Genomic DNA, 27,469 nt, shown 5'->3' with positions numbered 1-27,469 from the left:
AACCTTCGTCTTTTATTCAAATATGGTCAAAATATCGCGAGCAGCCTTCAACCAATTAATACCATGTGGATTCTCAAAACCCCAAAGAAGCTGCTTGACCTTTTACAATCCCAGAAAAGTACCAGGTTCAATTCAGTCAAAACATTTGATTTTCCAACTGTGTACACCAGTATCCCACATGACAAACTTAAGATCCGTGTAGCTTTTGTTACAAAACGTGGTGACCCTAGATATAGTTACATGTCTTTCTCCAAACGTTCAGTTCAGTTTGTAAAAAAAAATGAAAGCAAATGCCATCTGAAGTTTAGTGAGAAAGCAATATGTGAAATGCTGGATAACATCGATAACATTTATGTAAAATATGGGGGTAAGACATTTAGGCAAGAAAGAAGGCATCCTCATGGGCAACGATTGCGCTCCCCTTTTTGGTGAACTGTTTCTTGAGGCATATGGATCAGAATTTGTGCTCGGAATGGCAACGTTACCAGGGAATTTAGTCAAGAACTTTAACTTGGGTTTCAGGTATAACGATGAACTGATATCTTGCTATAACCATCAAATAGCCAATTCCTTTCCACCGAGTTACCAACCTGAACTAGAGTGAGTGAGTGAGTGAGTGAGTGAGTGAGTGAGTGAGTGAGTGCTTTACGTCACATCGGCAAAATTTCAGCCATTTCGTGACGACACCTGAACTAGAAATAAAGGAGACCAGTGATACCGCCTCATCTGTTTCATATTTACAGCTATGAATAAAGATTCAGAGTGACAAAACACTCTCCAAAAGACTGTATGAAAAGAGGGATGCCTTCAACTTTCCAGTAGTCAAATTTTCCTTCCTGATGAGCAATATTCCAGCGGCTTCAGCCTTTGGTGTCTACATTTCACAACTTCCGAGGTGCAATCGATGAAGCTCTTTCTGGGAAGATTTCAAAGAACATTACTCGACTCCTGTTTAAAATATGATTACAACATTCAAAGCCTAAATGAGGTGAGGTGAAATGGGGTTTAACGTCGCGTCCAAGATTATTGCACTTATATAGCGACATGCATGTACGTGTGTGTGTGTGTGTGTTTGAGTGGCTGCTTGTACTAGTCCGGACTGATGCCGATTTATAGTGCTAGCTCACTGAGATACCATGCCGCAGTTTAACATGAATATCCCCTCAGACACAGTATACTGACTCCGAGCCGACCAGTCCTTGTTTTAGCCCCTTAATGCCGAGCGCCAGACAGGGTAACAACAAGTACCATTTTTTAACGTCTTTTGGTATGACGCGGCCGGGGAACAAAGCCTAAATGAAGCTTTCAAAATGTTTTATGGTGACACGTGGAAGACATTTACACCACAACAATATTCCTCTAAATCACGGCGGCCTGTGACTAGCTAAGTCTTGACCAGACAAACTAGTGGTTGATATTGTGAACAACGCCTGGGTACGATGACGCTTGAAGTCACTGAGTCTGACCATCTCATCAATGGTGCTCGTGCTGGAGTCTAATCACGAATAATAAGTCGTCTAAGGAGCCACACTTGTCTGTGCAGAGTTGCGTCCCCTGAGCACGCCAGAAAGATAAGATCGTGGGTCCGAATCCTGGTTCACCCCAGTTATGTTTCTAGGTTTGTCGAAACGTCTAAGACCTGCATAACTTAGGGTTTTCCTCCCACATCAAGCTGACACCCCATGATATAACTGGAATGCTGTTCAAAGCAGCGTTAAACCCAACTGAAATGTAATTTTGCAGAAGAATATATTTCTGGCATAATTAATCAGTAAAACTAGGATCAACATGCAAGAGGTAATCCACAGGTATTACCAAAAAAAATAAAAGCTAGATGTCGTGCTAAAAAAGTCTGTTATGTGTCCTCTTTTTTCTCGCAAGCAAAAATCCTAGGCTCGGATATCACTTTTTCGATTTGCCATGTAAACATGCAAAAGTATTTACTACAGGGGTTAAATCTGACTATGGGTAAAATAAAACTCCAGGGTCAAAATAAGACCCACTATTGGACAACATGGAAACCGTCGCGCGACACGAGTTATTTACGCACTCACTGAATAACCTTCATCTAAAATTACACATGGTTTGTTTGTTTGTTTAACGCCGCACTCAGCAATATTCCAGCTATATGACGGCGGTCTGTAAATAATCGAGTCTGTACCAGACAATCCAGTGATTGATAACATGAGCATCGATCCACGCAATTGGGATCGATGACATGCATCAACCAAGTCAGCGAGCCTGACCACCCGATCCCGTTAGTCGCCTTTTACGACAAGCATAGTCGCCTATTACGGCAAGCATGGGTTGCTGAAGACCTATTCTACCCCGGATCTTCACGGGCACCCTGTCAACAGTAGTACATGTCGTGTCAAGATGAATGTCATGTACTGAAAGACAATTGTTGAGCACCTCTTTTCGGAGACCAGAAAACCGACCAAAAAGATATTTCGGGTCTGACCAAAAAGGTCCTCCCTCCCCACACCAGTGTACAAATGCTTAGTCCCAAACTTACCATTTCTACCACATAGATGGTGTAGTCCAGTTGCTGTCGTTCCAGCATGGGGTGCAGGTTGTTCAGGAGGACCTTCAAGTGGGACTCTCGGTCGCGGTAAGGCACGATGATGGCCACGTGGTGCCGGGACTTACAATTCGGAGGTTGAAATCTACCTCCAGGCTTGATTTGTGGATGCTGCCTTTCGATGTCCTGGAATGGTACTGGTTCCATATTCACAACCAACGCACCAACTGAGACACCCGGAAATATCATTCTATGTGTAATTGTTCAAGTTTAGTATCCTCAAAGGCGAAGTAATTGCACTCACATAAATGTATTGAGTGAGTACATTGAGGTGGGTATGATACTGACAAACCTAGAGACATAATCAGGGCTAGTCTGGCCTCCGAACCCACGGTCACAGATTTCTTGCAAACTCCAGATCTAGATCTCTAATGCTAAAAGCGACGTAAAACAACACTCGCTCGCTCGCTCACTCTCACTCATACCATCACTCACTCACTAAATCACTACAGACTGATCAGTCTTCTACGTATGTACACAACTAAGTCTTTAACTATGACCTGAGCAACTCTATCCAATTTTATTGCGTGTTATGAGTGAAAAGGGAAGTCATCTCAAATGTTTCCCCCCTAATATCTGATCCTTCAGGTATCAATCTGTGGAGATGGCATCGTCACATTGCGTTGTACTCCGCCGTAACATACCGTTTAACATGGCCAAAAATGTACCAAATCACTCACCTAAGTTTGGTGGCATCTCAGGACATAGATTGATGATGCCGTCATTTGCAAAACTAGAGTTGCCTGTGCTAGCTGATGTTTTGTGTGGTGAAGCTCCTGGCGGTGGCGACAAGTCAAGACTCTGATCTGTTTCAGACATCCTCAATCTGTATGACTGCTGCGAAGCTTGTAGAACAGTTAACAATCTACCTTCATTCTGAGTGAGCTTGATAACGCGCAATGCGAGGTACACGTTCATCATGACTACAGACACAGAGCTCAAGAGTAAGATCTTCCACAGAGGATAGCCGCACCAATTCAACATGCTGTTATTACAAGAAGAAACTTATGATCCACTGCCGATGGCACTGAAAGATCAGATACATCACGGATTAGCAGGCAGACAGGCAGACAGACAGACATACAGACAAACAGATACAAGCTTAAGTTCCTAAGTCGTTCCCAATGGATATACGAAAAACTATGTATTATACATTATACCAAATTTACATACATATGAATACACAATGCCATTTAGAAAGTGGTCAAATGTAACAAATGTTATATTTGGGATAACACTTTCTTAGTAAAGTACAGATTCTAGTACTTTTGGGGGGTTGAGTCCCGTCCGGGATACAAACCCACACTTGCCAGAGTGAGGCACCTAATCGCCAGCACACAAAGTCAGCGTTTTAGTTGCATAGGCATCAAGAACATAAATATGCTCGTCGTCGAGTTAACATTTTATGAAGGGTTTTTTGCAGTATTAACCGTTATGACCCTGTTTGACATAAACAAAACAGTAGGTTCGACCGAATATATACCCGGATATACACTTTTTCTTCAGAATAGGTTGGGTACTGTAGGGCGATGAGGAGGTATAGGTGTAGCATATAAAAGTAAATATAGAGATTTTATATCCGTAACTGAAGAAAACTGCGATTACATTCTTTGGACTAAAGTATGTAAAACACTTTTTAGTTTTCATCAGGATCTGTACTTGGGGACTGTTTATATCCTACCCGAAGGATCAAAGTATATTACAAACGATATGTTTTATGAAATTGAGCAATCGATAATTAATATTATGTCAAAAAATGAGTATGTCATTTTAATTGGGAACTTTAATGCCCGGACAAATAATCTATGCGAGTACGAAATTCTTGTCGAAAACATAATTGAAGAATTTAATTTGGATATTGATGAAATTAGACCAGAACTTAACCCTGAATCTGTGCTCGATGAACTTGGGTTGCCACGCGTGAGAGCAACACAGGACAAAACAAGAATAAATCACTTTGGCTTTAAACTTATTGAAATCGGTAATTCAAATCAGTTTATTGGTAATGGCAGGCTAGGAAATGATATAACAACATGTCAAGATAAAAGTGTTATCGACTATGTTATTGTATCGCAAATGTGCCTTCCGCTCTTTTCTGATTTTAATATAATTGACAACTCACCCCTCTACTCACCTTCACATTTAGCACAGACAAACCTCCTGTCAGTAATCCATGTAAAGGCCTACCATGCATCTATACAATTGCCGCTAACAAACCTAAACATTACAAACTTGATAAATCGGATATATACATAAAGATTATAAATGCTGAACAGATAAATAAACTGATGAAGACATCCCGTAAGAAATTTGATAAAGCAAAACGGCGTCTTAAAAATTCGATACCAGTATTTAATAAATTGGCATATCATCAAGAAGCAAAGGCTTACAAGAAATGTATGGATAAGAATATACGTAAATATAAAGACAATTTAGATAAGACTGTTCGCCAAAACCTTCACCACTCGCCTTAAGAATTTTGGCAGATCCTAACAGGATGTAAGAAAGAAACAAATCCAGCTCCTGCTAAAAAAATCCCTTTTATAATTTTTATAATTAGGGTCCTGAATTAGAAAGATGTGAAACTGCAACGCTGGCGTATGATTGTAAAATCTTAAACGATGATATAACGACTGAAGAAATTATAAGGCTGCAAAGAAAAGTAAAAGAAATAAGGCTTTCGGGCTAGATTTTGTCGAGAATGATCATATACTCGTAACAGATAGCATTGGAGTACTTGCCCCACTATATTCGGATTTTTTCAATCTTGCACTCTCACCTGAAACGTGGCTCTCGGGAATCATAAAACCTATCTTCAAAAAATTAGGCGATCCATTTGATCCAAACTCCTACAGACCTATTACGATATTAAGCTGTTTCGGAAAACTATTCACCAGTATCCTAAACGAACGACTGCAAAATTTCTAGATGCTAATAATATCCTAACTCCAGCACAGTCGGGATTTAGGAAACAATTTCAAACTGCTTATAAAATATTCGTTATCCATTCGCTTATTTTGAAACTATCAAAAAATGTTTTATTGTGCGTGCATAGATTTTACAAAGGCATTTGAAACTGCCTTGAGAGCAGGATTGTGGTCTAAAATGCAAAACAGTGGAATTGAGGATCGATTTCAAACTTTAGTTGAAAATATGTACAGTAATATTAAATCAATGATACAATCAAATAATGCAGAATCGGAGTATTTCCCTTGTCAATCAGGTGTCAGACAGGGCGAAAATATATCACCAGTACTGTTTTCAATATTTTAAAATGATCTTGAACCGTATCTTACAAAACAAGGATGACCACCCATTCCATATTATGGCAGTGACATGTGGGGATATACATACAGAGGATCTTTAGAAAGAGTACAAAGTTTATTTTTAAAAAGATTTTTGAAACTGGGAAAACAAGCACCTTCAAGTGCCGTTTTGGGCAAAGATGGCCGTTATAATCTATGTATAAATTACTTTAGCAGGTGTCTAAAATATTGGTGTAGACGTATTCGTATAAATCCGAAGCGTTCACTGCAAAAAGAATCCACATATACGAGCTTGTATATGCTTTGGAAAGATGGTATATCCAAAGCATATACAAGTTTGGAATGATGAGATATACTAAATATACAAGTTTGTATTTATGACATATACAAAAATATACAATTTTGTATATATGATGTATCCAAAATAGTTTTTCTTTGTATATATTAGTAAAGGGAGATAGTTGTTATGTATTCGTGTATAACTATTGTATATGTGCAAAATGAAGTCTTTTAAGTTGAGCACTGTGTTTCTTTGTAAATGTTGATAAAGGGGGGTAACTGCTGTGTATTGTTTTTTAATTGTTTTGTATGTGCAAAATTCCGATCAATATTATTAGCAAGTTACAAATAAAACTGATATAGTGGCGTGTAACATTATTGGGATGTTTAATTAATACTCCTCACTGTTAGCGGGAGTTCTTACTCTCCTTGCAATGATATTGACGGGTAAGCGATTGAGGCGTCTGGTACTTTTCCTGACGCGGTGCTTGCAATATTCCAATTGATTGTCAACTTAAACTCTTCGACCAGTTAGTAAAACCGATTCTTCTATATGCAGCTGAAATTTGGGGATATGAGAGTGTAACAATCATAGAACGTGTTCCCTTAAAATTTTGCACATTTATCCTAAGATTAAAGCAATCCACGCCTGACTACATGGTTTACGGTGAGCTTGGAAGGTATCCTCTAGAAATTCAAATAAAAGTCAGAATGATTGCATTTTGGGGAAAGATCATATTAAATTCTGAAAAATTGTCCAGTAGAATGTATCGACTTCTTTTTCATATTAATTCCACAAATAATATACATTTTGTATGGTTAACAACAGTAAGAGATATTATAAGGTTGGTTTGAATTGGATTTGGGACACCCAGTCCTTCCCCAGTTTAACTTGGTTAAAGGCAAATGCCAAAGCCATCTTGTTAGATAACTTTTATCAAAAATGGAATGAATCTGCTACTTTATCTTCCAAGGGTAAATACTATACAATGTTCAAAGATAAGCCTCGCCTTGAGGAATATTTATTATCATTACCATACAACTTAGCGAAGTGGATAGTCAAATTTAGAACATCTAATCACAGATTACCAATTAAAAAGGGAAGATGGTTCAATGATAATAAAGATCACAGGTTCTGTACATTATGCAACAGTTATATTGGAGACGAATTCCACTTTCTTCTACAATGTCCATCACTTCATGAATTAAGAAATAAATATCTCCCGAGTTATTATTGTAAGTATCCAACTATTGAAAAATTTAACCAGCTTATGGTTTGCTCCTACAAACCTCTTGTTATAAAGCTGGCGAAATACCTAAAGGATGGTTTACAACTTTTTAAGTAATAATTCAATTGCTGTATATACTATGTTTGTAATTACTTTATGTTTATGCACACTGATACACGTCTGTAAATATAAATATGTATATTGTATGCTCTATATCACAATACGTGATTCATGAGTAATCAACTTCTGTTCTGTTCTGTTCTGCAATTGGTATGTGGGTAGACTTTATTGTCAAATATACAGAGCGGATTAACAGTCGGAGGTGATTGCATTGGCGGTGACTTCTTTATTATAATCACTTGAAAGTGTTGAATCGATTTGTACTGAGCTCAGATTGGTTTGTACGGGATGCCGCGATGTGATTTGTTACATGCTCTTGCGCGCATAGCAGATTAGCCAACAGAGTGGATTGCACAGAGATGAAAGCTAATCATTATTACTTAAAAGTGTTGAATTAGGTTTGTACGGTTTAATTGGACGGTATACATTGTTATGATGTGAAATATCCGCGGAAACGCGGAAAATCGCGTTTTTTAAAACAGTAGTCCTTGGAAAAATCATCTTCCGCGTAAAAATATAATCAAAGATTTAAAAGAAAATACTCCGAAAAATATCGTGTTTCCGGACAACCGTCGCGGATTGTCCTGTTTTCGATCAGAGCTTTCAGCATCAAACATGCCTTTATTATTATTCATAACACAATACTGTTATTGTCTGATCTTAAGTTTCCGGACATCATACGTTTTCTATCACGAATACTTGCAGTATAACGAGGGGTGTGGCATGACACAGAAATACTCCGATGATGGCTTGTTTGTTTATTCAGCATCCGAAAACTCATAACACGGGGATTAATGTCTTATGTTTTACAAAAGGTAAGTAAGTACAAGGTAAGCTTTTCTCAATATGCTTCAACATGGGAAAAGAGTCAGACATTGCACGTTTTTTGCAGTATTGCTCCCAGACCTGGCGGGTAGCCGGGTGCGCTGAAGCTATTCCCAATTTCTTTTAAAGTACTGATTTAGCTTTGAAATTTTACTGCATCCGCCATGATGAACATTTACATTCTTTGTTATCTTGTTGGAAGAGTTCATTAAGGGTACAAGTGTGATGTGCAGTCATCCATAAATTTGTTTTGATAGTAGTGTGGGCGATATGAGGTGTAGGCCAGATGAGGACAGGCCACACATATACCCACAATGGTCTCCTCCCATTAGTAAGACAGCCCAGTTGTGAGACACCTTAAAACAACAATGTCATACCTGGTTGCACATGTTAATCAGGTAATTAACCCCTATCATGAAAATGGACTTGTCTTATTATAGACAAAAGAAATGACTCAAGATGCTTGATACCCTCTTTTACTTTATTTCATTCAATATTTTAATTCATCCATCCCTTAAATCCATTGTTTTAACATATTCGCCACTTAGAGTTCAGTTAAAGTTAATATCACAGTTCACATCACAGTTCACATCGAGGTTGTCACACTGACACAACCTTAGTCCATCTTCAGAAGTTTGCCAACAGCATCCACGAACTGGGGTAGTGTCTTGACACCCTGGGATAGCTGATCCTTCAGTCTGGAAAGTCGACTGTCAATCTCCTTGTACACACGCTTTCTTGCTGGTGGGGGGCGGTCGGGTAGCCTTCTGGTTAAAGCGTTCGCTCGTCACGCTGAAGACCCGGGTTCGATTCCCGACATGGGTACTATGTGTGAAGCCCATTTCTGGTGTCCCCCGCCGTGATATTGCTGGAATATTGCTAAAAACGGCGTAAAACCAAACTCACTCACTCACTCACTCATTCTTGCTGGTGGAGCTGCACCTAGGTCTAACTGAGATAGCTTGGTCTTCTCAGATTTCTCAATCTTCTTGATGATCTTGATGACCCTGTAGAGATTAGGATGACGATGATTCAGTGATGCATTGGGGCGACTGTGGAAACCCTCCAGGTTGTTGTTGGTCCTTGGGCCGAATGTCTGGTGATGGTTCCACAGCGAAAGAGGGAATCTGGCTTCATAATCCACCCAGTTTGTGACTATGTAGTCGTTGAATTCGTCAGCATTAGGTACATCGGGAGACTGGTTCATGGAGTCAATCCATGCATCCTGAACCTGTTGAAGAAGCAGCTGAGGCAAGGCAGCAGCTCGTCGGATCCACTGTTCCACAAGGGGGGTTATTTCTGTATCAAACAGCTGGACCTTCACCGTCGGAAAAAAGCAGAAACTGCTCACCACCATGGGTCTCTCTCCAGGGTGCTGCAATGTCGACTTCAGCTCTGGTTTTAGGGAGTTTCGGGGTCGTGTGACTGCGGTGTCTGTACATGGCGCTGCCGACTGAGCTGAAGGAGGGAAATATAGCTGCAGCCTCCGGATCATGTCTCAAGACCTCGTCGTTGTAGAGGGCTGGCATAGGAGTGGTTGGTCCTCTCTTGCTCTCTTCCTTAAGCTGCCAAGGAACTGGATTCTGCTGGTGTCTTCTGGTGGGTGGTTGTGTACAGTGAAACTTTTTTAGTAAGCTCCTATTAGCTCCTAACTCATTTATTTCCTGAGAATTTTCAAACAGAATTACTTGCCCACTCTTATTAATTAATCCGCTAATCATGGGCTGTGACCATTGTTAAGTGGGTAGACTGGCTGTGTTTGTTTAATTAATCCCACCTTCTCCACTGTCTTACAATGGGTGTATCACTAATGGGATGTCTTACTAATGGGATGTAACCCCCACAATCTTTTGACAAAGAGAAAGAAAGGATCATAAATCCTATAGCTATCATATCTACCTGGTACTAAAAGTTCACTATCAATCTCCTCTGATAACAAACTGTTACATTTGATAACCCCAAGCAACAATACTCAGTATGCTCATGGAGTCATTGTCAAAATCAGAAACCCGAATGATATCCTGTCTACATGGTCACACCTGGTGGTTGTTAAGATCTACACTCAGACAACATGGCAATCTGTATTCATTTCTCCTATCCCAAAAGTCCCCAACCAAACGTCCTCTTATTAATTCTTACAGCAACAACAAAAGTGGGATTTTGTGAGATGTCCTACTAAGAATGGGAAATTGTTCATGCTTTTAACATATTTTTATTCAGTAAATGAATCGGGATTGGTAAAAACTGCTCCAGAAACAAAATTATATTTATCAAGTAATATTGATATGTGTTGGTTTATACATATACATACATATTATAAAATATAATATATATATACATCAAAATAGAAGAAAAACGAGTGGTCAACAAATTAGTGCGGTTGATGGACTGGTGTTCAATTATTAAGAAAAGCTATTTAACTATTTAATACTTAATACGTAGCTTAAAATATGAATTAATTCTTAAGTTATTACTTTAGTGCAAATCCATCAGAACGTAGATATGGACTGAATTTAAAATTTCTATATGGACAGATTGTTTCCCATAAAGCACTGAATTAAAACTCTAACCTTTAGAATAGAAAGACGATTCGTTTCTTGAAATATTGTAGTAAGGCCATGTGAAAAAATAATGCAGTATACTTTAGCCCAAGAGCATGCATGATGCTTTATCTGAGACGTGTCTTTCATGCCGATGGAAGTTTAAATCACTACAGCCGAGTCCGAGGCGATAAAGGATATGTGACAAAAGCTGGTGTTATGGTTCCACTGGATATTAGTAACATTGTCCAAGTTTAATAATCCACTATATCAGATGACTATTCCAAGTATAAATGGTATCAGGAAAGAATGATTTGGCATAGCATTCTGTTCTACAACTGGTAGCCTGTAAATTGGTTCGATTTCTTTAAATGTAATCACTAACAGAAGAGATGTTTTCCATCTTGTAAAATAGTGTTTTCTTTTGGCTATATTAGTTTCCCATTAAAGTTCCTCATGGCTTGTACTCCATGGCTTACAATGTACCCCATTGTCCACTTGGGGAATTGTCTGGACCCCGCCGCAGACACAGTAAACAGACATTCCAAGGTGAATAATATATACAATTTTTTCTTGGCTCGATATGCTAGGGTCCATAATGTTACTTATAATGTAAAACTAATAGTAATTTTAAATTATATTAAAACATTTTTATACATTTATGTATTTAACATGAGAGAGGTAGCGACACACATATATAAACATGCTGTATTTTATAATAATTATTGTACAATTCTGAATGCTTTAAACCTGTTGCATTAAACAAATTTTTGATAAGATGTTGTGACATTCTGAATCAATTTATGTGATATTCACTTAATGGCTTTGTTGTGTACTAGACTTGTAAGTCAATTTTTTTATTTCTTCCAAATGTTCTATTGCGAACACATACTGAGTCAGCGCTCATGATTGCCATATCTATTGCACGAATGAATGAAAATATCATCATTAATAAACTTACCTGAGCTCACAGCGTGTTCTGAAGTAAAATCGATGTAAGGCACCCTGCACGCTTCGTTTCACGTCCACCCTCAAATTTACGATAGAAAAGTCTGCGATTCTGTGTGTTCTATGTTCAATTACATTTTTGTGACAGGCGTTCGTTTATTTATTAAAATTCCACAAATTAATAAATCACATTGAGTTGCTCGCCTCTTCTCCAGCTGCTCACACTCTCCACACTCTCTTCTGTACATTCTATCTATGTCAAGTTGTACAAAGCTGTTTTAAGTATGTACAGTAGTGAGACGTTAATTATCTATTGTCTGTCTGTCTGTCTCTCTGCATTATACCATATGACAAACTTAGTTGTCCTGTCACACTAATCCTTGTTTAAAATGAACACATGTCAATTGACTAAACGAACATCCTTTTTCATATACTTACATAGGAGTATCACATAGGGAAGTGCATACAACTGTCTGTCAAAACAATATCAAGAAACATTTTAGATTTAGAATCACCATACCATGACATAACAGAAACATACATATCAAATTGTATATATTCATATTTGCCGATATTCATGATATACTTATTTTACCGTCATTGATTAAAACTACTCTGAACGACTTGTATGTATAGATCTTCTTATTTGTAAACAGATGGCGCACTTATTATATATATTATTGATATAACTGTCTGCTCAAGTGTTCTATTTCTTTATTATGTAAAATGCTGTCAACATAAATAAATACAAATTATTTCATAAAACTCCAAGTAGAGTTGTCATACTGACAATAGTATACACTTGTCATATACAATAATACTGTCCGCTATTCTTAGTAATATTTTCAATAGCAACCACATATTGTGAGCAATAATGTCTGCAGTGTAAAGAAACCGAATGAAGCAGGGGTAAAATCAATCCATATATACCATTTGGAAATACCAAATATACAAAATTATTTATTTTTGGATATACCATATATACAAAATTGTATATTTTGTATATATTGGAATTTCGCCTTGTGGTTAACCCTATCCCTGTTATTTAAGAATTGACCTTCACTTTGTGTGAGTTCATTGGAGTATGAACCTTCATAGAGTGAGGGCCAAACTGTATGAACGTCGGAGCTTGCGACGACGTTCATACAATGTTTGACCCTCACTCTATGAAGGTTCATACTCCAATGAACTCACACAAAGTGAAAGTCAATTCTTATAATTTTTTTATCACAATTTCTTACCTCAAATGATGTAGGCCAAGATCTAAACACAATTTTATTTAGTATGTGTGACTTCATGTTTACACTGACAGCCATACAACAACCAGCTATATCGCAGAAAAAAATAGTTCCCAAAAAACATCTTACGCAGCACAAATTGAAAGGTGAATAAAGATGCGTCAAACAGACACTAAGGTAAATTCATAGATTGCTGGAGACGGTCAATGTCAGCCTAGGCACGGATTGAGTCGATACTACGATAGTTTAGATGTGCATTTCTTCGTTTGTTCATTAGGATAGGCCGCAGCGAGGATATTCGTGAACAATCATGCAGTCACGCTCTCTGACATTTCTCAATGTATACTGAAACGCTGAGACCAAGAATAAAGGTTCTAGATGATCAGAAAGAACGCTTATGTATGTTTTCGTGCTAGGGAATTCCCAGGGGTTTCCCCAGGAATGTGGAAGTAGTCCGTCAGTGTTTACGTTATTTCAAGAACACTATCTCGTGAAAAACGTATGAACGTCAAATTGTGTCGTTCATACACTTATGAACATCAATTTCGCGGTCAGGTGACCGACCTCTCGTCCAATGGAAAAGCCGTATATCGTGTAAACTTCAAATTAAAAAAATATAAAATGTTACAGTCACACGATGCGATTGGAGCTTTGAACTGGGTTTCACATGTCAGGATGTTTTGCTTATGTCTTGATTGCTCAGGATCGTGGTAACACGAAGGGTTTCATAACTATATTTTAACAGAGATGTGTAGATATGGAGATACAGAAATGGTTTCAAAAGATTACTAGCTCACATTTCCTGTCACATTATAATTCATACAAGTCATTACTAGCGCCAGAGATGTATATCACATCGGGTGTTTTAGATAAAGACTTGATCTGTGTATTATTAAAGTTCCGCACTCTTTCTCATAGCTTGAAAATACTAAAACTGCGTTATAGTAAAATTAATGCGAAAACAAATGTTGATCAGCTGCTGCTTTAGTGTGACCATTGTGATGAGTTAGTTGTTGAGGACGAGTACCACTTTGAATTAGTCTGTTCATATCATAAGCAAAGTCGAAATACATTTATTCCACAATATTACCATAAACATCTATCTCGTCAAAAATTAATTGAACTAATTATCTCTACAACACATTCAACAATCAAAGGTCTTGCTTTGTATCTGAAGAGAAATTTGAAAAACACAAGAAACAAACAAACATAATTGTGTATTATGTATTACGTCAAATATCATGGAAAAAATGTAAATCAATTGTGTGAGATCCACAAATAAATTAGATATAAATGTATTGTACTCTGGGCCACGAGGCCTTCAATACTGAAATAAAAAATCTTGAGAATCTTGATCTTGATGCCAAGGGATCTCATTTCATTGTACATGAAGAAATTACAAAAATCATTAGATTCCTTAAATCGATATTGCTTAAAATTGAAGTTAAACGTAAATATCTCAAAAACAAAAATATTAATCTTTGGAGGGGGTCCAGCTAAATCAACCAAATCAATCATTCATTTTGGGGGAAAGATACTGGGGATTGTTGATAATAATACATATTTAGGTATACATTTTCACAGAAATAGCAAATTTGTGTTTTGTATGAAATGACTAAGAGCAAACGTGACAAATGCAATGTACTGCCTAATAAAAAGAGCACGAAATGTTAACCTACCATTAGATTGTTTATTGAAGGCGTTTGATTGATGGTAGTGCCAATCCTTTTCTACTGCTCCGAAATATGGAGTTTTTAAAATTTAGAAATAATAGAGAAAATGCAATTGAAATTTTTAAAAATAGTAACTGGTCTGAGGAATTCAACACCCAAGTTTATGGTTTATGGGGAACGTGGCAGGAAACCCCTCACAATTAAAGTATTTAAACGGATGATTTCCTTCTGGCATAAATTAACGAATTATAACGGACCCACAAAGTTATCTAATATTTTCTATAATTTTTTGATAAAAGACTATGATGGAAATGCAAAATTGTTATATCTGGCCAAATATGTGTTAACTATGTAAAACGTTATCACCTAAAAATATATCCACTTTGAAACATCTGTCCAGATTCATTGTATATTTGAACACATTATTACGTTAAAGTGTCTAATTTTTTATGTATTTTTTATAGTGAGGCTTGTTGCCATCTTGATCTGCATTGTATATTATATGTTATATATATATAGTAATAATTAAATAAGTGGAGTAGGATTGAACACAGTTTTAATTGGCTAGCGCTTTCAACTCGTACCACGTACGAGTCTCATCAGGCCATAACTGACTAATCAGCCACCCGTGCCCCCATAATTAGACCTTGTGCCCTACTGGCAGGCTCTACTACTGATTTAACTGTCACAATAACCATCTGCAATCTTGGGCTGAAAGCACAGGAGCTCTAAATGATGCACAAAATGGGTTCTGGAAGCGTAGATAAACTACGGATCATATTCACTCTGTTTGTTCTTTTATTGAAACTAGAAAATGTATTAAAAAGACACTTTTCCTGCATTTATTGACTTTCATAAAGCGTATGATAGCATTAACAGAGGTGTGCTGTGGGAGAAATTATGTAACATTGGCGTGAAAGGGAAAATGTTTCTAGCACTTCAATCTTTATATGATGTGAAATGCAGTGTACGTATAAATGGTATGCTTACACCCTGGTTTAATGTTAATCGTGGTTTAAAACAAGGATGTTTACTTTCGCCAATTCTGTTTAACTTTTTTTATTAATGATTTGCTTGACAAGCTAAATGAAACTGGTATTGGTATTTGTGTTGATGATATTACTATTGCAGCCTTAGCATATGCTGATGATCTTATTTTACTTGCAGAATCGGCAGACGATTTGAATCGTCTATTACATGTTATGAATACATGGTGTGTTGATAATAGTATCCTTATTAATAATGACAAGTCCAAGATTATACACTTTAGAAATGTAAGTGTTCCAAGAACAACAGCTTTTAATATTGGTAACTCTGTTTTAGACATTGTTGATTGTTATAATTATCTAGGCCTACTGCTCACGGAACATCTTGACTACAATGCTATGGCAAAAGCAGCAGCTAAATCGGCTAACAGAGCATTAGGTCTTCTTATATGTAAATATAAGGCAATTGGAGGTATGCAATCCACTACTTATTCCAAATTGTATGATACGATGGTTTGGCCAGTCATGAGTTATGGGGCATCTTTCTGGGGTCATCGTGATATTTCTTCTGTAAATGCCGTTCACCATCGTGCTTTGAGATTTTTCTTAGGGATGGGTAAATACGCTCCAAATGTTGCTGTTAATGGAGATATGGGATGGATTCCTCCTAAAGTTAGAAAGTGGATGTGTATTGTTAGACAGTATTGTCGTTTTACTAAAATGTCCCTTAGATTAAATACGTATGTTTTTATGTGGTCTGAACGTTATGCTGGTGGACGTGTGAAAAACTGAAATTTTTGTGTGAGGGCAAAGCTGAACGAATGGGGTCTGAATATTTCTGAGAATGTTAGCGTGAAAAGTGTAGTTGTACGTGTGCAAGATATATGCATGGGAAAGTATGTGTCTGATTGGAATGAACGGTTATGCAAGCCTGGCGGAAGAACGGGTGGTAACAAATTACGTACGTATAGAATGTTTAAAGATGGGTATGGATGTGAAAGTTATGAGGGTATGTATATGCCTCGTTCTTACCGCTCTGCCTTCTCCAAATTTAGATCAGGTACTGCTCCTCTGAAGTTGGAAACAGGCAGATATAAGAATATGAATATAAATGAAAGAGTGTGTTTTCACTGTAAGGAAAGTATTGAAGATGAATGTCATGTATTGCTTGATTGCCCTGTGTACGATGATTTGCGTGAAGGTTTATACGAAAAGGTGAGTTTTAGCTATCTCAACTTTCTAGAGTTATGCAATACTGATAAACTTATTGTACTTTTTAAATATTATGTATATTTTACAGCCAAAACCTGCTTTTTAATTCTCCAACGAAGAAAAAATATTTTATATGGCTAGTTACGGGTAGTATATTTTCATACCCTTTTTACACCAATATATTTATGCTGTACATACTGTGATATATTTTAAGTCTCTCGTAACCCTTAACGGGTGGCTCACTTTTATGTCCTTTTATATGAATTTATGTAATTATTTTTGTGAGGTGAGACTCAAATAAACAATCTGTCTGTCTGTCTGTCTGTCTGTCTGTCTGTCTGTCACATTAAAATCTAATTGATCATCTAAAAGCAATCCTATATAAGTATATTTATCTACTATATTTAACATAAAATCCCCAAATTTGAGACAGTTCTAGGTACTGACAGGTTACGGTTGATTAACACGCATCTCACGCATTTTATACACCACATATTAAGACAATCTAATCAGTGTACAATAACACATACTGTATCGTTTTATTTACCTATGGTACCACCTTGTCCAGTCCCTTTAAGCGAGATAACCAAATCGATTATGTGAATATTGATCAGTACGAAATAACAAGAGAATAACCCTTTCAGAGTTATGACACGATGATTGCAAAAATTAAATAAAAAATCCATAATCTAAAATCATACAAGGAAACAATATGGGAAACACTTTGTTTGATTTAATGCCTATTTTATTATAAAATGTGATGTTCTATTCCAACTTCAAGAACGTTGTTTAATAGTTTCGTACTTTCGACGATGTCATTTCACGACAACTACATATTAGTTCTTGAATTGTCAAAGTGAGATTATATATATATGTTTCTGTTATTTCATGTTATGGTGATTCCAAATCTAAAATATTGCTTGATATTGTTTCACATTGTGATACTTCTACCTTAGTATATAAAATGGATGTTAAGTTAATTGACATGTTTTAATTCTAAATAAAGATTAGTTAGTATAATGCACTTCCTAGATTAGCATAATTAGAACAAAGTTTGTAATTAGTTATATCCGGTCTCAAGTTAACGAAGACAGCTAACATCAGTGGAGAGTTTGAGCAACTAAAGAGGAGGCGAACAACTCAATGTGACTGTTTGAACTTGTGGAATTTGAATAAATACACGAACGTCCGTCACAAATATGCAGTCAAACATTGAACTCACAGAATCGCAGATTTTTCTATCATACATTTGAGGGTGAACGTGAACGAAGCCATGCAGGATGCCTCACAGCGATGTGTCTTCAGAACACGCAGTGAGCTCAGGTAAGTTTATTAATGATGATACTTGCATATTTCATTAAATGAATATTAAATAAACGAATTCGCAATTTGACAACATCAAATCCTATATGGTTTTAAATGCAACAGGTTTAAAACATATTCAAAATTGTACAATCATTATTATAAAATACAGCATGTCTATTTATGTGTGTGTTGCTACTTGTTCATGTGAGGGGGATCCCACTCATGTCAAATACAATGTAACTAAAATTATGGAGCCTAGCATGCCGAGCCAACAAACTATTGTATATATTATTCATCATGGAATTTCTATTTACCTTGTTTACGCCGGGGTCAGGATAACTTTTCTTAATAATTGAACCACTCGTTTGTGTTCTGTTTTAATGTTTATACGTATCAATATTACTTCATAAATATAAGTTTGTTTCTGGAGCGGTATTTACCAATCATCTTGGAGTTGTGATTAGGGCAGTTGCTGATATGGTCCGAGATGGCTGACTGGCTGTCTGATTTGATGGTTGAGGTTTTGTGCTCTTTGATTCTGGTGTTGAAGGGGCGGAATGTTCCACCTACATAAGGTGCAGTTGCAGCCACTATCAAATCAGACAGCAAATCAGCCATTTCGGACCATATCAGCAACTGCCCTAATCACAACATCAACTGGGACAACGTCCAAATCCTCTCCAACAACCTCCTTGATTTCACTAAAAGAAAACTAACAGAAGCAGTCCACATTCGCCGCCACAAGCCATCAATCAACAGAGATCAAGGCTATTTCATTGCATCCGCCTACTATGAACCCATTAAGCAATAATCACTACACCTATACAAACGTATCCTGTTTAATTGGCTTCATGTCCCATTGGCTCCCACATATGTATTGTTGTTACCCTGACTGGTCGGCTCAGAGTCAGTATACTGTGTCTGAGTGGGGTATTCATGTTAAACTGCGGCATGGTATCTCAGTGAGCTAGCACTATAAATCGGCATCAGTCCGGACTAGTACAAGCACACACACACACACACACACACACACACACACACACACACACACACACACACACACACACACACACACACACACACACACACACACACACACACACACATACACACACACTCACTCACATGCACGAACGCACGCACGCACACACACATATGCATGCACGTCGCTATATAAGTGCAATAACCTTGAACGCGACGTTAAACCCCATTTCACCTCACCTCACCTCCACATGTCCATCATGTTGTGACAGTATTATCCTTCTGTTGTCATTACTTACTCATGTTATCCCACTTATGTATGCAATTGTTGTTACTGTTAATCCTCCACCTACTATATATATTCTGTACGATGTTCCTCATTCCAAACTAGAGATAAAAAGCAAAATCAAAGCCTCTATAGCACAAAGATGGCAATCCCAATGGGACGCAAGTAACATCGGCAGATGGCTATACAAAATTCAACCCAAGATCCAACAAAAGCCAAACTCATACTCAAATGAAAGGAAAATTGAAATTGCCATCTCACGCCTCAGACTCGATCACAAAAAACACTATGACAAGGTTTGTTCATCTTGCAATCAGCCTGAATCGTGTTACTGGATTGAATGTCAAGACCACGTCCCAGCCGGGGCTCGGTTAAAACAAGAATTGCCCCTAAAGCCAAGAGATGCAACAGCGAAGGCCAAACTAACTCTGTTTCTGAGAGATCGACAGCTACTCGAACGTATATAAACAGAGCAGCCAAGGATAAAAATGAAATTATATCAAAATACGAAAATAGAAATCATATCAAATCAAAAACAGAAATTATGTGAATACCAAACTCAGAATAGATATGTGTACCAGAGTCCCAGAGAGGGACAGGTCAGCCGAAATTGCTTAAACACTTAATGCAACAACAACGACAACGTTCTTACATAATTCACAACTCGTCATTATCCCTCGCCCCAACGAAGTTGGCGGGGGGTAAAGAAATGGGTTATGTCCGTCTGTGCGTGCGTGTGCGCGCGTGCGACCCGAAATCGTTTTCGGAGCATAACTCAGAAACCGTTAAATATTTCTCTACGAAACTTTGCATGTCTATTAGACTCATGCTGAACTGGTGCCTTTTGCTACTGCTATTTAGGAATTTTAGAATTTTTTATTTATTTTATGTTTCCATGGCAACAAGTTGGACTTACATGTAGGTTGGACTTAGGTTCTATAGGGTAGAGTTCGTTTCCGGAGCATATCTCAAAACCCATTCAATACTTTCTACAAAACTTTGCATGTTTACCAGACACATACTGAACTGGTGCCTTTTGCTATTTAGGAATTTTAGAAATTTTTATGTTTTACATTTCCATGGCAACAAGTTGGACTACATGTAGGTACTATAATTGTTGTGTTCGTTTCCGGAGCACAACTCAAAAAAAGTTAAATAGTTTCTTACAAAACTTTGCATGTCTACTAGGCACATACTGAACTGGCACTTTTAGAATTTGTTTACGTTTCCCTGGCAACAAGTTGGACTTAGAAAGCAATAAGGGTAGGGTTCGATTCCGGATGAAATTTTCCACATATATCAGACACATGCTGAATTGTTGCCTGTTGCTATTTATGAATTTTAGAAATTTGTATTACTGGGCATTATTTTCAGAAATATTTCCTTGCCAAACATTGCATGTCTATATATAAAGCACATACTGAACAGAACTGGTGCCCTTTGACATTAAGGAGTTTTAGAATTTCCATTGCAGCTATTTTGACATGGGCTAAGAGAAATGTTGGGTCAGTTACCTGGTTTTGGACCATAACGTGTTAAAATGGGCGGAGGATATAGATGACTTCGTCGACTAAACCTTGTTTTTAATTGTATCAGTGTGTAGATTATTTTATCTGTTAATGATGTAATTCACGTCCCTGTTTTATAGTGTAAAACGTAAAATACGTCAGGTTTACTCGGGTTCTGTCATTTCCCACTGTTATCTTTCCAAAAGATTACAGATTAAAAACAGTTAGCAAGAATTATTGTACATACCTTTAAGTACCATAGAAATACTTAATCTTTACATGGAAACTGCCATCTTGATGCATTCTTCTGTATTGTATGACATGGATATATGCTCCTGTACCGCAGCTGGTAGTTTAATTTGTGAAAAATAGGAGGACATTCAGCTGTCGGGGTTATGGGCCAGTTGGTGATTGACGGTTTGTGATTGATTGTTTCCAGATGGCTCCAGCTGGGGTAGTAGACGACACACTTTCCAACTATGCTAAATATGAACAGGCTGGTTATCCTCGAACTCTAGCTGGGCTAGCAGACGACTCACCTGTCTCAAATTTATTGAAAAAACACAATTAATTCTCAACCTTATCTAATGCTAATTCAACAATTTATCATATACTCTCTAGTAAAGATTTGATGCACCTGTCTCTTACTTACTTACTTAAATTAGGAATTTAACGTGCGCTTTCCGACATATGCATATTTCGCACACGGGCCCGCCAGGCCATTTGGTGTTTGGTCGAAAAGGGTATGTCCGAAAAGGTGAGGCAGCTTGTTTGTTGTACTTTCATTTTTAAATGCGGCCAAGTAGGCCTGTTTTGAAACTACCTGGGACAGCTGGGCCCATATATACACTGATGGACCCAAGAATCCTACCAACAACAGTGATGGTTACGGGATCCATATCCACAGCTCCAAACGCCAAGCACATTCGGTTCGCCTGCCTGATGGTTAGTCAGTATTCACGGCTGAATTGGAGGCAATTCATCTTACACTCAAACTCATACCGGAACTTCCGGAAGCAAAGGCAGTCGTCCTACTGAGACTCGCTAAGTGCACTTCAAGCCATCAGTGGCAGAAACTTCAACTCCAGGCCAAACACAGTCAACACTATTCTATACGAATATACAAAACTATCGGACCAAGGGCAACAGGTGGAGATGTGTTGGATCCCCTCTCACATAGATATTCATGGAAATGAAAAAGCAGACTCACTAGCGAAGCTAGTTCTAGACAAAGCGGATACACAGCCTATTCCCATTAGTAGACTAGTGATAAAAAGCAAAATCAAACCCTCCATAGCAGGAAGATGACAAGCCCAATGGGACGCAAGTAAGATCGGCAGATGGCTATTCAAAATTCAACCCAAGGTCCAACAAAAGCCAAACTTTTTTTAAATTGCTATCTCACGCCTCAGACTCAGTCACAAAAAGCACTATGACAAGGTTTGTTCATCTTGCAGTCAGGCTGAAACCATTGCTCACGTGTTACTAGAATGTCAAGACCATGCCCCAGCCCGGGCTAGGTTAAAACAAGAATTGCAGTTAGATCCACTATCTGTCATAGATCTCCTAAAGCCAAGAGATACAATAGCGAAGGCCAAACACTCTAATTCTGAGAGATGGACAGCTACTCGAACGTATATAAACAGAGCAGCCAAGGATAAAAATGAAATCATATCAATATAAGAAAATAGAAATCATATCAATACAAAAACAGAAATTATGTGAATACCAAACTCACAGTAGATATGTGTACCCTACTCACACACAGGAGTCCCAAAGAGGGACAGGTCAGCCGAAATTGCTTAGGCAGAAGGCGACCTCTTAAACACTTAAATGCAACAACATCAACAACCTGTTGTCCATAATCAAAACGGCAAATGTCTAGTGGCAGTCTCCTTTCTACCTCATCCTCGGGGAGGTAGATATGCTTATCATGGAGGTTACAAGTTTAGAGTGAACAGGAAGAAGAATGATGCAGTCTACTGGATGGGTACTGGGGCTACTTGCAAGGGAAACATTATGACAGTTGTGGACAGACTAGTAAAGATCGGCCCAGACCACAATCGCCAATCAGCTCCTATTTCCATCATGTTGATGCCTTTAGAAGCAAGCTTCTTGATCGTGCCAGAACTGAGACTACGCCTATCCCAGGTATTTATGCTGATGAACTGGCCAACCTCAGACGACATGCTGATGAAGTTCCTGGGGAATATCTCTGCCAATTTCCAACTTTTGACAGCATGAGGTCACCTATGTACAGAGAAAGACAGAAGAACATACCCAGACTTCCAAAGACCAGATCAACAGTTCACTTGGAAGAAGGCTGGACAAGAACTGACGCAGGAGAACAGTTTCTGATTGCTGACCATGGAGAAGATGACAAGATTCTTATCTTTGCCACAAGAGAGAATTTAGAACATTTGTGCAATGCGGACATCGTGTATGCTGACGGAACTTTCCAACTGCCCAACAAGTCACAAGAAACCTACACAACAGCTTTCCGTTTACTGAAGACAGAAACTGAGACACTGCATCTCAACCTCCAGCCCCAGATTTTTCAGATAGACTTTGAGAAAGCCGTCGCCAATGCAGCATTAGCACTGCAGGTTACCTGGACTAATTAACTAATTGAGGGTTAAATGACCGTGTTTAGAGTGTGATATAATCCGTTTGATGTCGAATTAGAAAGAGTGAATCTTTAAAATGGGTACGCATATCTGAATTGAACTGAACTTTATTTACACTCAGGCTGCTATCAGCGGCATCAGAGGTACAACATTATTTCAACAACATAATACATATACATACAGTATTTTATTCTATCTTCTTGCCGATTTAGAGATTTTGTCTGAGATGATGGCTTTGCTATATGATACTGCGATGTTGTTGTGCTGAATGTAAATAATAATGTCACTGTAGTTATGGAAGATAATCCAGGAATTAAACACTTACAGAACAGTACTTATCTGTAATGCCAATTATACAATGTAGGCTATTTCTCATGTCACTTTCAATACATTGCTATTTGTATATGTATCATGTTTGGGAGAGGCATTCAGATAAGCAAGATTTGCTTGTTTGCCAATCCCTCCACTTTATGGAAATAAATATGTTTATATCACATATACATATAAATATATAATATATACAAAACCATCTTGGCCGAGCATGCATGCATATTTATACAGATTTACTATGGTAGCAATATATGTGCAATTCAGAAAGAGGGAGAGTTACTTGACAGGTTTAAACAATGACATGATGATTTTACAGAATTTTGACAGTTTTCTCAATGTTCCTAGTCGTGAATTATTGAAAAGTAAATTAATTTTATGCATATTGGGTTTAATGTAGTAGAATCGGTAAATTGTTTTCTTTCGTTTTCTAAAGATGGACAAATAAACAAATAATGGAATTCATCACCTATGTCAGATAATTTGCAAAGTTGACATCTCCTTTCGGTTAAAGGTATTTTCTCCATCTCCCAGTTTCAATAGGTAGATTAGGACCACAAGTTCTAAACTTAAGTAAGACTCGCCAAGCGTTTTCCTGCAGTACGTTTAAATAATATTCAAAATTTAGGCAATCATTTTTTTATGATACCATACATTGTGCCTTTTGAAGACCTATCCCTTGCACTGGTCCAACACTGTAGGTTAATGTCATTTAGTTTTTCATGGACTAGATGTTTTAGGTATGTGGGATTTTTGAAACTTTGTGAAAACCAAGTGTACCTTCGTCCAAGTTCATCAAAAGTTCGTTTGATATATGTAATCCATTTATGTTTACATTTTGCAAATAGGTAGTCATTAAATAACAACTTGTATACAAGAAAGGATAATTTAGTTGATTTCCCGGAAAGCAATTTTGTCCAAAAACTTATCATTCTCATTTTGACGATGTTTGATAGACGGAGTCTTCCAAGTTCCCCATGTACCATGAAATTTGGAGTACATTTTCTTAATGGTAACAGATATTTTATGAAACGCACGTGTAAACTTTTCTAGAGCTGAGATGTTTTCAAATCCCCATACTTCGCATCCGTAGAGAAGAACTGGTACAACCATACTGTCAAAAAGTCACAGTTGACATTTAAGTGACAAATTTAACTTCCGTCCTTGGCATAAAACATAGAACATAGCTTTCGTTGCTTGTTCTATTAGCTTTTTCTTTGTTAAAGTGAATTTTGATTTTTTTTTTGAAAGATAACACCCAGGTTGTTATAGGAATCACCTTTATCCAAAACATCATGACCAATTTTGAACTTATGTTTATAATCAGTGTTTGATCTACCAAATATTAATATTTTAATTTTGGTAGTATTAACTTTAAGCCTCCAGTGTATACAATAATTATGAAATGAGTCTAACATATGTTTTAGATCATAAGCTTTTGTGGCCAATAACACTGCATCATCTGCGTACAGTAATACAAATAGTGTGACGATATTTTCGATTCGATCATAGAATTCATCTGGTTTTAATTGGACACCGTTACATAAACACTGTACAAGAGATGCTTCGAGATCATTTAAAAATATTGCAAACAAGACAGGCGACAGGTTTTCTCCTTGTCTTACTCCAGATTTACATGAAAAGAAACCTGTAAAATTACCATTACAGGAAACACATGATTTGATATTCTGGTACCTATTATAAATAACGCTAAAACAGTTTCCAGATATGTTATTTTGTAATGTTTTTGCCAAAGTCCTGATCGCCAAACTGTGTCAAATGCTTTCTGGAAATCTACAAAAGCACAAAATAATTTCTTTTTCCTAGCTTTTAATAATTCCATGAGGTTATATAGAGCAAAGATGTGATCACTGGTAGAATAACCCTTTCTGAAACACTACCAATAGCACCTGCCATTCACATATAGGGTTGTCACGATTAAGATACATGCTATAATGTATAATACTGACACGTTGCTTAAGCGTTATGGGAATAACCGTGAATTTGATTTTCACACTCTTTGCTCATGAGCACATAAATTTGAAATGCAATTGTAAATAAAGGTTATTTTCTTCAGAAGAGTTGTAGCCAAGTCCTCGGGATACGTCATAGCGACCTTCCCGTCCAGAATAAGAAGGCTTAGTTGATGTCGTGATATTGCCCGCCGTGATATTGCTATAATATTGCTAAAAGCGGCATTAAACCATAATCCCTCACTATTTGAAGTGCGTTTCAGCGTGAATACCCAGGATAAACGAGAATGGTCAGGTGCAACGCGTGGTTCAATACCCTTACCCGCTACACCCGACTCACATGCACGCTCAACCTAAAACTGTGAATAACAGTGCAATTCGTCGTGTGCACCACAAGCACGGGTATGGTGCTGACAAACATACAAACATAATCGGGGCGTACCGGGATTCGAACCCACAATCATAGGTTTCTGTAGTGGCCATGGGGCGCAACCCTGCACAGCGAATCGTGGCGCCTTTGACGACTGGGCCACCCATGCCCCCTCCTCTTATTGGATGAGGTCAACACCTTCAATATAATCCGATATATCACTTCATCTACTCTTGAAATCACCACACAAAGTCATACCACCGAATTCATAACCGTTGGATGATATACTGTCTAATAATCCATATACATCTACTCACCTGCTAGAATCTGGGGGAAAGTCGCACATACCAAAGTTATGTTGTTCCGCTCTCGTTGAATCTTTGAGCGTTATCCACAATATGCCTTCATAAATCTGATCTAGCTCAATTACTTCATTTTTTCTAAAAGATTTTCATTGATCAAAAGCCAACCTCGCCGGAGCAACATTTCCCCCGGCGGTGTAGAGAAGTACTATTGTGCTCCTTCCACACCAAGAACGCTTCACCTTCTTATTCTTGAGGTGCGTTTCCGCGATGCCGTTGTTGTCCAGTTTTCGGTCTAGGATGACATGGTTATTGGAAGCATCATTTACATACCATTCGCTGACGTTCCAAAGCAGGGAGAAATGACGAGTTAATAGGTCGGGATTTGTAGCAGGGCGACCTGGTTGCTTCGTGGCATGAACCCAAACGGCAATGGACCCTACTCATATCACTGGTTTGTCCCACAAAGACCTGATTAATTACAAGCTGTCGTCATACAGCTGGGATATTGCTCTGACATCTCATAAACCAAGTTATCGATCGGATTGATCAGGGCAAACATCAAAGCCAAACAGACTGTGTTTTTACTTTGGATTTGTGAAACCAGAAGACGTTTTGTAAGAGTTCGGGGGGACGTGAGCTTTAAGACAATTATGTAGTGTCTGATAAATATAAATAATTTTTAAGAAGAACGTACTCGACCTATCAATTCACAGATCGGACAGGTGTCACGTTTTCCGTATGTCACATCAGAAACCCGTTAGATAGACATCTGGCGTACATACTAGGGGCCAGTAACACAATTCATTCATCACATGGGGATACGTGGATACAAAGCGCCCCATGCAAGCTTAGCGTGTACAGGCAACCAAATGAATTGGAAAATAGGCTCA

At 37.8% G+C, this 27,469-nt stretch overlaps 1 protein-coding gene across 3 annotated transcripts in view; it reads right to left on the bottom strand.

Annotated features, from left to right (window-relative positions):
• The window catches only part of LOC124133624 (beta-1,4-N-acetylgalactosaminyltransferase bre-4-like), a 36,642-nt gene extending 9,649 nt beyond the window's left edge, over positions 1-26,993 (bottom strand). The window contains exons 1-3 of one of the 3 annotated variants that reach the window (XM_046498078.2): positions 26,910-26,993; positions 3,262-3,608; positions 2,516-2,748 (exon numbers count right to left, since the gene is read on the bottom strand). In XM_046498078.2, coding sequence (XP_046354034.1) covers positions 2,516-2,748; positions 3,262-3,565 — 537 coding nt within the window. In that variant the 5' untranslated portion in view covers positions 3,566-3,608; positions 26,910-26,993. Of the gene's footprint in view, positions 1-2,515; positions 2,749-3,261; positions 3,796-26,591 lie in introns of those variants that run through there. The other 2 variants (XM_046498077.2, XM_048383553.1) reach the window with 2 other exon arrangements.
• Positions 26,994-27,469: the final 476 nt, after the last annotated feature.

This window comes from Haliotis rufescens, unplaced genomic scaffold (genome assembly GCF_023055435.1).
Source record: "Haliotis rufescens isolate VD_foot unplaced genomic scaffold, xgHalRufe1.0.p SCAF_5, whole genome shotgun sequence".
NCBI classification, from domain to species: domain Eukaryota; kingdom Metazoa; phylum Mollusca; class Gastropoda; order Lepetellida; family Haliotidae; genus Haliotis; species Haliotis rufescens.
Note: the sequence above shows the minus strand (reverse complement) of the source record. Positions and strands in the feature narration are given on the sequence as shown.